The 14,064-nt window shown below is 35.9% G+C and overlaps 1 protein-coding gene across 4 annotated transcripts in view; it reads right to left on the minus strand.

Annotated features, from left to right (window-relative positions):
* Senp6 (SUMO specific peptidase 6) overlaps window positions 1–14,064 on the minus strand; it is a 77,360-nt gene that overhangs the window by 43,589 nt on the left and 19,707 nt on the right. For 2 of the 4 annotated variants that reach the window (XM_051173140.1, XM_051173157.1), the window contains 4 exons: window positions 13,071–13,216; window positions 11,442–11,546; window positions 7,112–7,132; window positions 2,585–2,655 (listed from right to left, as the gene is read on the minus strand). In XM_051173140.1, the coding sequence (XP_051029097.1) occupies window positions 2,585–2,655; window positions 7,112–7,132; window positions 11,442–11,546; window positions 13,071–13,216 (343 nt within the window). Of the gene's footprint in view, window positions 1–2,584; window positions 2,656–7,111; window positions 7,133–11,441; window positions 11,547–13,070; window positions 13,217–13,570; window positions 13,674–14,064 lie in introns of those variants that run through there. The other 2 variants (XM_051173149.1, XM_051173131.1) reach the window with 2 other exon arrangements.

A 14,064-nucleotide genomic window follows, 5' to 3' on the forward strand; every position in this document is an offset into this window, starting at 1 on the left:
CGAATGGATAATAAAATCAGATGGTGAAAAGTTGAACTAACATAACCAGTAAACCAAACATTAAAACCATGTAATCTCTGATATAATGCATTTAAAAAGGCACATCATTTCTGTTGTTGTAAAATAGGAGAGATGCAGCCTCATCAAATGAATGAATCATCATCAAACACAAATCAAGAGGCATTAAAAAAGCAACTCCCCTTGTAGTCATCAAAGTTAGCCAGGAAATTAAGAAAACAACTAATTGCAATGTGGGAAAGGCATCAATGGAAACCAGGTTACTTCTGAACAAGGTCAACAGATTAGCAAATAGTCTTATAACAAGACAGACCAACAGTGGCACACACCTTTCCCATCATTCAGAAGGCTACGGCAGGAGAGTACTAGTCTGAGCAAATTTGAACTACATAGTACTATGCAGGCCTGAATTATGTAATGAGGTTCTGTGTCAAAAAGGAAACAAAAACCCAATAAACAAATAAGCAAACACCTTATACTAATCTTCACTATAATAGAAGTATTGATTTGAAAGGTATTACAAGAATGAATAAATAGGAACCATTTTATAATAATGTTGCCATTTTTCTGTAATAATAGTACATAATTTTATCTACAGTTATTTTAAAGTAAAAAAAAAAAAAAAAAGGAATCCAAAGATTATTTCTAATTCCTTAATGAATATTATTGGGTGGTTTTTATTTGTTTGAGACAGGGTCTTGCTATGTAGCCTTCAATGGCTTGAAATTTCTGTGGACCAGGCTAGCCTTCAATTCACAGAGATCTGTCTGTCTACCTGCCTCTACCTCCAGAGTCCTGGGATATAAAGTGTGTGCTACAATGCCCAGTTGAATATTGTTGGAATATTAATGAGTGTTATTGGATAAACTTTAAGTACTCTAACAAACTGGCTGAATGGCATCTAAAATATTACTAGTGGATCTAATCACTTTGTCTCTCTGTAACCATTTATTTGTCAAATGGAAATAGTATTTTTATATTATTCTTCTCTAAAGACCAAAGTAACTTTGCACTGAGTAAAAGATTTAGCATTAAACAGATCTGGGTTTCATGCCAGCTGCCACTGCTAGCTTTTTAAGCCTGGGTTAGTAATTCAATGCTTCTATGGCACCATTTGCTCTTCTGTAAAAATGTCTAAAATCTGAATTTAAAGGGATTTTCCAAAAGAAATAGGACAGAAGTACATAACAATTATAATGTATTTGACTTATCAAGTAGGATGGAGTCAGTGTTCAATAAAGAATAAAAGTGTAACAGAAGATGGCCATTGTTGCTAAACTCAATTTATTAATATAACTATGCACTGTAAAGTATAATTCAAATTTGAAAAGAATAATGTGAGATCACGAGAAATGATGAAACTGAGCACAAAAAACTTATACAACAAAGGTATACTCAGTGCATGTACAAAAGTTTGGCACTAGGAACCATCATGCTTAAAAAACAAGCAAAGCCTTATCTGTAAACAGAGGACACACTTTGTTTGTTTATTTATTTATTTTAAAGAAGACACATGATAAGAAATCCATGCAGAGGACCAGAGCTAAGTTCCCAGCACCCATGTTAGATAGCTCATAACTATAACTCCAGTTCCAGGAGGATCTGAAGCCTTCAGCCTTATAGCAGCACACATCAGTAAGTTTCATCCACCTCAAAGGTTAAGAGAGGAGGAGTTTTGTTTTGTTGTTTTGGTTTTTCGAGACAGGGTTTCTCTGTATTGCTTTGGAGCCTGTCCTGGAACTAGCAGGCTGGCCTCAAACTCACAGAGATCCACCAGCCTCTGCCTGGGATTAAAGGTGGGGACCGCCAACATCCAGCTCAGGTGAGGAGGATTTAAGTTAAAGGACCCTACAACAGGAAACCTTAATCTCTAAACAACAAAAAGAATAACACTGGGCTGGCAGGATGGCTCAGAGAATAAAAGTACTTGCAGTACAAGCTCAGCCACTAGAGTTAATATCCCAGAGTCTACATCTGCAATTCCAGCATTCCTATGGTGGGATACAGTGGGAAGGTCCATATCCTGGAGTACACAGCGTGGCAAAAAACAACTAAACAGATTGCCTCAGCAAGGTGAAGGGAGGGAAGAAGATTCCCCAAATCTGTCTTCTGGCCTCCACACATGCCCAATGGCAGGCATTCCCAGATATCCATTAAAAGTAATAACTATTTTACATAAGGAAAATCAGATAGTGAAATACACTATGTGGTTGGTTTTTTTTTTTTTTTGCATTTATATAAAACTAGTATAATCTAATATAAAACTATTTTAAAGCTATAATGTATAATGAATACTTGGATCTTCAACAAAAACGTAACACAATCAAAAGATCTCAAATTGTACTCACCTGACTGTGCAACCATCCTGAAAAAAGACCACAGTTTAAAATAAAAAAAAAAAAAAAAAAAAAAAAAAAAAAATCTCAAATCTGTCATAAAGTATGGTTTTCAATATTGTTTCTATTATGCTGTAGACATTCTAAAACTAGTATCTAAATTCTCTCTGCATTCCTCAATCAGGAATTCAAAACCCTTCACAGGGTAACAAATAAAGTTGTACACTTACCTACACCTTGGACATGACTTAACATTACAGGGTTGTTTTCAGCTTTTTGTACATGAGGTGGATATTCTTTCCTACAAAAGGAAATTTGTATGATTTCATTCAAATAGGAAATGTAGTTTTCAAAATGACAAAGTCAAAGAACTACTTACAATACATTTATTCAGAGAAACAATTAACTTATGGTAAAAAGTTGATTCTATTAAATAAAGCTGCATTAGGAAAATAAAACTACAGCCAGAGAGCCTTGGTGTTATTTAAATTGTTAATCTACCAAAGCCACAATAGTGGATTGTTGGAATACTCAGTAAATAAATTCAAATTATCAGTTTTAAGGCAGTCACATGTTTAATTGAATTTTTTACTTAAAGTACCTCATTTATGGTCTCAAACTGCCAGATGTGAGAGACCCTCTGTCTTAACCTCAAGTAGCTAGCATTTCAGGCATTTCACCTTTAGCTGGCTTCTATGGCTTCTAAAGTAATCACTTTGGACACTATGTATTTATCCCTCAAAAGTAAACTCTAGACCCTTTTCTCTTAAAACTGCTTTTAACCAGTTTATAAATTTCACATTAAAAAACTAGTCACATACCAGCTTGAATAAATTACCCATCTGAATACAATTCAAAATTTTTTCGTGTGTTTTAAAATGTAATCAATTGAGTAAAATGAATACTGAACCAAAAATATGAATGTTAAGTTTGATCTTGACAATGCTAAAATCAGTACAAAAATTGTCTCATACAAATCAATTATAGAACAAGCAATATCTTGGTATTATCTTGCCACAGGACATTATGGGCAGAAATGCACTTGTGTTAAATATTAAACTAGTCTGTCAAATTTAGTATATAATTATTATTATTTCAGAAGGGGGTCTCATGTAGCACAGGCTGCCTTCAAACTTGTAATCCTCCTGCCTTGGTGCTGGGAGTACAATCATAAGCTACCACACTTCCCTCAACACACAACCTATAGTAAATATAATTTCAGGAACTAAGTGCCCTAAGTAGTAAATCTACCTATGTACACAATTTTGAGAAAGAACAATAATTTTCTGTAGCTAATATTGAGAGAATTCACTACATAAAGGGACAAAGAAGCACTGATTCATGGGGTCTAAGAGATAATTTCCAACCCTAGGTAAAAGTGTCTAAAAATACTGCTCTTATACAATCAGGAAGACAATGCAGCTATTCTATTTTTACCTGTTCTCACTAGTGTTTAGCAGTTTCTATTTAGTAGAGAGCAATGAAATTCATTTGATTAAATAAATCACAAATGAATAGTCTTTCAAGGATTTCGTATTTCCACATACAGGTCAAAGCAGTTAAAAAAAAAAAAAAAAAAAAAAAAAAGACAACAGCTATTTAAAAAGGAGACTGTAATGTATTTGTAAGTGCAATCAGTAAAACCCTGAACACTGCATGCCAGATACTAATGTTGAAGATGGTCCCTATTAATTCCCTATTCTCATGATAACCTTTCAAGCTACATATTATCAACATTTTCATATGTGAAAAAACTGAGGCAGACCTGGCTGTGGTGGCACACACCTTTAATCCCAGCACTCAGGAGGCAGAGGCAGGTAGATAGGTGTGAATTAGGATTAACTGGTCCATAGCCCCACAATTATTAAATGAAAATTTTAAAATAAAATTCCAGCAAACTGTGTCAGCAACTATGATGAAAGCAATAGCAGGAACATGTAAATAATTTCTAGTCTGCAAGATTTTTTTTGTGATAATATAAATTGTAAGGATGGGGAAAAGGACTACTCTTTCATGCAGTGGTAGCAATAGTATCAGGAAAAAAGAAAACTGCGGATTTAACTCAGTGGGTGGAACATGTTTACTTAGCCTAGATGAAGAACTGGGCTTGATGCCAGCACTGTATACTGTTTGTTTGTAATTCTATCCCTCAGGAGGATCAGAAGTTCAAGGTTAGGGATAGAGATAGGTTAGCAGTTACAAGCAATCTTAACTTCTATTGCATAGGACCCAAATTCTGTTCCCAGTTAGTACATGCATGCATGGGGACAGACAGACAGACAGACACACATACACACACAGTCGCCTATAACTCCAGCTCCTGGAAAAGCTGAAAGAGACAATGATTGCTTCTGACCTCCAAACTCACCTGCAGTCATGTGTCCATACCCACAGGAAGATACATTAACACATAATAACAATAAACCATAAAAGAAAAAAAATCAAGGTCTGGAATTTCAGCTACACAGAGTTCCAAGCCAGTTTGGAATATATAACAACGGACCAAAGAAAAAGAAGGGCTAAAGTCCTGCTAGCTAGTTTTCACAGTGCTGCTGTTATCTTCCTAGAATGACCCTACCGAATGACCCTACCTTCTAGATACAATACCCATCTGTCAAGCAGGACATGTTTACTGGGATAGCCAGATCCTTGCTGGTTAGCTCTGAGGTCCTCTGCACAGGAGGGAATTCATGCCTGATACCACAGACCTAGTCAGAAGCCCTTTACTGGAGAGGTCATGGGTCATAGTAATGACCTACTGCTGCTGGTTTGCCAAATAAACACAATATCAAACTGCCTTCTAAATTTATGTTTATACCTATATATACCTATAGAGCAGTGCTAACTTCAACCTTGTTCAGAGAAGTTTCTGTTTGAAATAGATGAGTCAATGCAGAGACTCACAAATGATCAAATTTATTTTTTCAAAACCATATTTTCAACTTCCAGCCCAGCATGGTGGCACATGCCTGTAATCCCAGCAGTTGGAAAGGCAGAAGGATCAGCAATTCAAAGTCAAGCTCAGTTTCATGGTGAGTTAAAGCCAGCATGGACTTCATGAGACTCCACCTCAAAAAAAAAAAAAAAAAAAAAAAAAAAAAAAAAAAAAGCAAAAATGTTTTGGGCTCCTAACTACACTAAAGCCTGATACAAATACAGTGGTACTTCACTGTAATTCTATGTCTCCTATCTTATGAACAACAAAAATAGTACTTTGAAATGTTGAATATTCCCCCGCACATTTATCTAACAGTTACAGATAAGTATCCTGGAAAACAAGTCACATACTGCATTACTGAACTACGCTCTTTGCAATCTGATGCCTTGCATTATCCTGCATTGCTAATGAAGATGAATATGTAAGTATCATGTAATACCCATAATGCTAAAATGTACTGCAACATTACATATATGTGCTTCTATTCCAGACTTCATAGCTACAGTCTCCAAATTTTCCTGCATATTTTCCTACACAAATAAGAAAAATCGGCTGATCTCAATTATACTAAAATGAAGACATAATAATATTTCTTAGCCAAGTGGTGCTGGCACACACTTTTAATCCCAGCACTCAGGAGGCAGAGGTGCACAGGACAGGGGTGCACATAGAAACCCTGCCTCAAAAAACGTAACAAACAAAAAAGCCATTAAGCCTAATATAAAATTTTTTCCATATGCATCCCAGATACCAAACTCAGGTTGTCAAGCTTAGTGACAAGCAACTTTATCTCGTGTCTTCTCACTTGTCCATAGGCATGATCTTTTTTTGTTTATACAAAAGTATTTTTGTTCGAATAGAAAATCAAATTACTAAATAAAGAAAAAATTTAAAGGTTTTATGTCAACAAACATAAAAAAAAAAAAAAAAGAAAAAGAAAATCTAATTACTGCCTATAATCTTCTATTCCTTAAATTGTAGTCTTCAGGCTAAGGATGTAACTTTGGGGTAGTACAACCAACCATTCCTGACATTCCCAGCTTTCTTTCTTTCTTTCTTTCTTTTTTTTTTTTTTAATCCCCTGGAGACAGGGTTTCTATATAGCACTGGCTGCCTTTCCCTTTGTAAAAGTCTCTTGTGGCCCAGACTGAGCTTGTACAGCTTAGATCCTACTGCCTCAGCTTCTAATACTGAGATTGCAGGTTGTGAGCCATCACTCCTGGCCAACCTTGGCCTCTTGTCTAAGGTAACCTCTACCAGTCTTCTCTATTCTAAAACTACCATTTTCCTTCCTTCCTCTATTTGGCAACAAATTCAGTCCATAATCAAAGGACAGCAATACCTACAAATTTACATTGCATTTAGCATTATTCTAGAAGAAAAAGTTATCTCGCTGTCCATTTTACAGAGCATGTAAAATTGTATTAGCAAGTCTAGCCTGGTCTACACAGTGAGTTCCGGCTATGGACAGATCTTGCTGTATAAACATGTATAAACTCTTCATGTCTCAGCCTACTCAAGTCATCCTGCTGGAAAGATTTTGGTGAAAGCAACTTAAGGCAATGGAAATTTTATTTTTAAAGAAAATTAGTCAGATATCTTCATAAATATATAATAACCATCCATGAACTAATATATGCATTGAGAATTATACTGAAATATTACCCACATACCAAATACCACAATGAACTATTAATAGGTTTCCTTTCATTAAACTAGTAAGCTTTAGTGATGAGCTCCAATTTAGGGTATTGTTCAAAGCATATAAGATGATAACTTACTGCTATACCCATGTTCTAATTTCAAACATTAAGCTTACCTTTCTTTTCGGTCCTGATTGCTTAAAACATGAAAAAGAAAAAAATGTAAGAGGGAAGACTTCATTGTTGATATGTCATTGCAGTTGTAATTATTGCAACCAACAAGGCAAAACTATTAATACAAGCAATTTGTTTTATTAATAATATTTACATATGTTATATACAAACTATTGCTTAATTTTTTTCAATTTTGGACAACATAAAATAATCTAAGTTGTCAAATATTTAACAGGAAGATATGGATGTGTAAAACTGAAAATTCTCAGAAGGGCTTTGCTTCTAAAGCATTTGATGACAGACTGTTTTATGACAGTCACAAATATCATTTTCAAAAAATAATGATTTTCCTGGAAATTATAAAAGATTCCAATAATTTCAGTTTTTATTATATTAGACACAAAGTTTCTAGAGCACAACAGTCTTAAAACAAATATTATATGTTATTTAGAACACAAGCAGAGCCTAGTATTATGGTCTCTTATCACAAGTCCAATGTATGAAAGTTCTACACTTCACCACAATTCATGAAAATTCCAGAAAACATCAGTCACTCCAGTAAAGCCATAGTCTTCAAGTTAGAATAAAACAAAACTCACATTATGAAACAATTGCTCTCCATCACATAAAGGGTTAGAGGTTCAAAATTATAAGAACTTAAGTAACAAAGTGTCAACACTATGAGCAGGAGACACATTAAAAGTTTTCAACAGTGAAGAAACTATACATCTATACTAATATATCTGGAAGTTTACCTTTGCTACTAAAAGTTTATAGAAAATGTATCTATGGTTACAATTTTTAAGGAAGGTTGATACATTTTTTTTTGTGTGCTTGGGGGAAAGGTTGTTAAATATATCATATTTTTATTATTTGGGGAAGATGATTTAACTCTCTAATCTGTTTTCTTACAACAAAAGTTGTTTTATACATAAAAGATAGGCTCATGCACTGACAGCACTAAGGGAAATTATTAGAGAAAAATGAACTTCAAGTATTTAAAAATTTGTTTACACTGCAGCTCCCCCCAACTTTTTTTTTGTTTGTTTTGTTTCTTTGTTTTTCGAGGCAGAGTCTCTCTGTAGCTTTGGAGCCCTGTCCTGGAACTCTTTGTAGATCAGGCTGGCCTCAAACTCACAGAGATCTGCCTTTCTCTGCCTCCCCTAGTGCTGCGACCAAAGGTGAATGCCATCAAGGCCCAGCTTCCATCTTCCATCCCATTTCTAAGCAGACTTAAAAACTAACACTTTTTTATACTTGTATGTTCTCGTTATAATTTCACTTTTTAATAGCTTTCTTTTAATGGTTGGTTTAAAAGTCTTATAAGGGGAAAATAAATAAATGTCTTTGAAAACATGTTTAATCCTGTAAGGTGTGACACAAATCTTTAATTCACCACTTAAGAGACTGAAGTGGTAGGAGGATCATTAGTTTGAGGCTACCCTTCATTGAGACCTACACACACACACACACACACACCATACTACACTCAAAAACTGACTGGGTCCTAGACCTACACACACACACACACACACACACACACACACACACACACACACCATACTACACTCAAAAACTGACTGGGTCCTAGAATAAGCCAGGTTTAATTTTTAGTGGATGGTTCTACCTTGGGAGACGTCTTGAGATCATAAGCCAAGACATGAATATCAGAATTAAATCAGTGTCTGCTTTCTTTTTTATTTTTATGGTTTTGTTTGAAGATCCACTTTTTGTTTTAATCTGTGTAGCTATATGTGTACATGAATCTAAAGGTGCTTAGAGGCTAGAAGAATGTTGGATTCTCTGCAGCTGGAGTTGTAGGTAGTTGTGTGTCCCAAACATGGGAGCCAGAAGACAAACTTTGTCCTCTCTGCTCTTAAACACTGAACCATCTTTCTAACCCATCCTTTTCAAGACCACTAGCACAGTGTTAGTTAAAAGAAACTTTTTCTTTCCCCTTTAGTATGAAATGGTCTAAAAAAGGAGTGCAAGTTGACACTTTCAAAGTCCTGGTTTTTTAATAACTTCCACATGTTTAATCTATTTATATATATATACATGTATATCCTGGTGTGAAACCTGTGAAGACATACATTGAAGCGTCTCGTGGAATGCCATGACTTGTGAATTAGTCTCTCTCTCTGTGTGTGTGTGTGTGTGTGTGTGTGTGTTGCTGAGTATGGAAGCTAGGGCTTCCACTCTTACCTACTGATACCTTCTGTTCCTAAAATGTATTTTTCTTAAGGGTAAGATAGTAATGAATTCTTTCTCTTCCTGCCTCTCAGTTTATTGGGAAGAACCAAACCAGTTTTTGTTTTATAGTCTACACTTTTTGTAGTTTTTTTTACAGGTGAGTTTCAAAAACACAAAGTAAATTCTTGTTTGCCTCTTGGGATCAGCAGTATGACATTAGAATTATCTCACTTTTAAGTGTTTTAATATTTCCTAAGAGAGAGAAAAAAGCTAGGCTGCTGACTTCAACAGAAATGCCATGTTACCATTACAAATTACTAGAATACAGAGTCTGACTGACTTCAAAAGCAAGTCTACTACTCTACCAAACTTGTAATAGTTCTTAATTTTTAAGTTAAGATCTAAGAGAAGTCATAAAAGAGTTCTTTCTCTTCAGGCCCCTCTCTCTCAACTGTGCTCAGGGCCTCTGGAGCACTCTCACAGGCTGCTTGCTGTACTACCTCCTCCTTCAGGACAGCTCTGTGCCATGCTGTTCTCACAGACTTTTGTACAACCCAACTACTGCACTTACTAAACCTAAGCCCTTGTTGCTAGGGGTGGACTGGTGGGGAATGGGGAGGGGGAGGGCCCAGGCCTCTCTGCAGTAGACCTCACTAAATTCTCTAGCCCAAGATGTCCTCAGATCCATGGCATTCTTGCTGCTTCAGCTTGTTCCTAAGTGCTGGGATTACATGCATATGCCAGACATCTGGATTCATTTATTTGCCTTCCTGTCCTTAACCATTACTCATTAAATTTGATCTTAGAGGGTGGAACATACTAATCATCCAGTACACTGTTCTTCAGCTATACCTGTTTTGTAACATACCAAATCCCTTTGTTTTTGAAGAAATACAACTGAGAACTTTCAATGACTTGACTTGGAGCCCAAATCCTTTAAAAGACAGGTCATAGACCAAGAAATGTTTCCTCTTACACAGAACTGAGACACGCATGAGCACTGTGCTGCTCACCCGGGCCGCTAAAGTCTCCCTCACTGCCCCTAAGCACCCTAAGATATTCTGACTCAGGATGGCTGCTGCTCTTTAGAAAACAATCTTTTTACCAATAAACACTAGTACCTACAAATTAAATCAGCATTTTCAGAGATGAGAAGCAATACACATAAAAGATAACTAGCATAAAACAAAGCACAACCCAATTTTTTGACTTTAATCTTTTTGTGTAACCATTTATATGTTTTATATCCTTTGTCCTTATTAGTGCCCCATGTTGGCCAGAGACCCTGATTTGTTTGTGTACCCTGCATTACAACAAAGCCATTTGTGCTGTGAGCACTAACATCTGTCTACTGAACTGAATGTCTTAAGAATTTTATGTCAAAACTATAGGAACATATTTACTAAAAAAAAGTTTTCATTTAGTGATCTTAAATTATGGGAAAAAAATTAAAGATTTTTGTCAAAGATTATTCCAGTAAATCTATATAAGCACCAGATACAGCTTGTTTCCAAGGTTTGAAACATCTTTTTTTTAAATGAGTAACAAATTTAAAAATAAAGAACACTATGTAAATTGTATACAAAAAAATAAATGTAACCAGTTATAATAAAGTATTTGTAGTTTACCATCCTACGGTCTAAGAATCTTGAATCAACTGAAAGAGTTATTAACATTCTAAAAATGATTCTGAAAAAGCTCAAACTCTTTCTCTAACCATTATACTTTCATTGCTTCAAGGATGAAACAGTTTCAAAATTAGTGATAACTCCAACATTTATAATATGACCGATTAATGGGATTTGCCTGATACTCTGAAATCTTAATAAAACAAGAAAATGAATAAAAATTAATTTTGCTCTTTAGGTCAACTACCAGTTCAAGCTAGTAAAATCAATAATATTTATTAGCTTCATTAAATATCTTCTTAGATCTAGAAATACAGCAAATAGTTCTTATTTTAAATTCTCCACAAAATGTGACTTTCTAAAAAGCAAATACAAAGTACAAGAAGTCATGAAAGTTTTTGGAGATATAACTCTTTAAAGACAGCGAAACTAGCAAGTTCTACACATGAAAGGAGTGAAAAAGATACTTAAGAAGAGGGAATGCTATAGCCCAAGAGAATGAGGTCCTTACCTCTGAGCCGCTGTTTTGACACCTGGTATCTGTACGTGCGCATGATGGAAGCGTCTACCATGAACTACAGTTCCAGAACACAATGCTGTAGCTTGGGTATTTTCACTGTGCATTCAAAAACAAAGGATAGTTTGAACACACAAAAAACTGCATACACACTGACAAAAAAACCCTTTAAAATTTGAGCACACACAAGCAAAAACTACACTAAAATAATAAAGACAAACCAAATTAACCTCTAAAATTGTCTTCCTAATATCTTTTCAAGTATTCCCAACCTCCTTAGCGGAAAAGAATGAATAGGATACTAGAGTAGAAATACAAAGCCTAAAACTTTACTTCTACTAACTTGAAAGTTACCTGGTGTTTACCGATCTTATTCAGCTATCTATATAGTGATAGAGTGACTTTTCTATTGCTAACAAGAGTGATTTTTAACTCCATTTATGGGCTGTTACTGATATTAACAGTTCAGTCCCAGGGTAACAATAGTTTACTACCACAGCCACTAGGAAAGGAATGTTTTATCTGAAGAAGTGGAATAAAGTCTTTGTGAAGAGAAAACAAGACCCATGTTGAGGTGATCTGAACTAGGAGGTATGTGAATGTGAGTACATATATTATACTGCCTTACACTTCTAATGTGACTGTTTTCTCCATACCTACACATAAGAAAATGCATGAGACGTCATGTACTAAAATGTTTCTAGATCACATGCTTTATTCAGAAATCATTACAATTAAGTCCTAATTCAAGCCTCAAAGGGCAATGAAGAGATAAGATAGCTTGGGGAGTAAAGTGATTGTTATATGAGCATGAGAACTTTAGTTCAGATCCCTAGCATCCTTGTGTAAGCCTCCTGTGGGCCCCAACACTGCCAAGGTTAGAACATGCAGACCTCAAGGCTCTCTGGGAAAACAGTCTACCTGAACAGCAAGCTAAAAAGGTATAAGCCAGGTGTGCTAGTGCATATCTTTAGCCAGCAGCAATCAGGGACAGAGGCAGTGCATTTGGATTTGAGGCCAGACTGATCTATATAGTGAGTTCCAAGCTGGCCTAGGACTACACAGTGACCAGGTCTCAAAAAAACAAAAAAGTTTAGAAAAAGAGACACCCTACTACAAATTCTGTTCAGCTTTCACACACATAGAGCACACACACACACGTGTGTGTGTGTGTGTGTGTGTGTGTGTATGATGCACACACAAAATAAAAAACATGTAAAAAATAATTTTAAAAGACTGGATATGGCAAGGTGAATCTGCTGGTAAAGCAAGTGCCACCAAACCAACAAACCTGAGTTCAATCCCAGGACCCACAAGATGGGAGAGAACAACCCAACTCGCTCAAGTTGTTCTCTGATCTCTGTGGGCACATCATGGCACATGTACATACATGTGTGTACACATAAACACAATAAAAATATGAGCATGAATGTTAAAAAAAATTTTTTTTAAAGATTCAAGGAATCAATGCAACCTCCTGGCCTTACTGAGAAATTCAAAAGAAATGAGGTATGGAAGACCCCGGCCACAAAGTATCAACCTCTTTATTTATCCTCTCTATAATGAAGCACCTACACGTCAATCTTTCTATTTTTAAAGAATTTATTCAACTTTTAAATGTACCTCAGTTTCTTATTGTTGCTTAACATGTTAATTCCAATTGGGTTGCCTTTCAAAGTTTTAAAACTGTCAGTCTTGTTTCGTCTTACATAAGTCTTCAAGATGAAATCACCAGAACTAGTAGCAACAATTTCAGATCTCCGATTTAACTGCAAAAAGATCCACAGATGTTAGAGTCAATAAGCGTGGTAATTTATCAACAATATTTGAAGACTCATTAGTTAAAAAAACAAGCCAGTTATGATGGCATACAAGATAGAGGCAGTAGGGTCACAATTTTAAGGCCAGCTTGGGCTATACATTGAATAAACCAGAGATGGCTAGGTGGGCAAAGGCACGTTCCACCAGGCCTGGCAACTGGGATTCTGATCCCTAGGACTCACAATGGTGAAAGCATAACTGACTGCTTTAAGTTCTCCCCTTACTTCCACATGAATGTGTTGTGCACGCACACACACACACAAATTAATTAAACATTTTAAATGCCAACAGGGCCTACTGGCCTCTAATTTCAGCACTCTGGAGACTGGCAGGCAAACTACTGCCATACATTTGAGGCCAGCCTGGTCTATACAGCGAGTTCCAGGACAGTTGAGAATATTACAGTGAGACTGTCAAAGGGAAGGGGGATGAGAATGGCAAAGAAAAGGGAAGGGTGGGGAGGATAATGCAGGGGAAGAGAAGACAGTTGGAGACAGAGACAAATGGAATATGGTAAGAAGACAGCAGGACAGACCTGAGAGAAAATGGTTAGATTCTTTTCCCCTAAAGACAATGTAAATTTGTAGGAACATTGTAGGAATATTGTTTTTCTTTTCATATAAATCTCCCCAAAAACACTTAGAAAAGTTAAGGTGGTGGTGGTACACACTTTTAATCCCAACACTCAGGAGGCAGAGGCAGGCGGATCTTTGTGAATTCGAAGTCAGCCTGGTCTACAAAGCTACATAGAGAAACCCTGTCTCAAAAAAAAAAAAAAAAAAAAAAAAAAAAAGAA

Source organism: Phodopus roborovskii, unplaced genomic scaffold (genome assembly GCF_943737965.1).
Source record: "Phodopus roborovskii unplaced genomic scaffold, PHOROB, whole genome shotgun sequence".
NCBI lineage: Eukaryota > Metazoa > Chordata > Mammalia > Rodentia > Cricetidae > Phodopus > Phodopus roborovskii.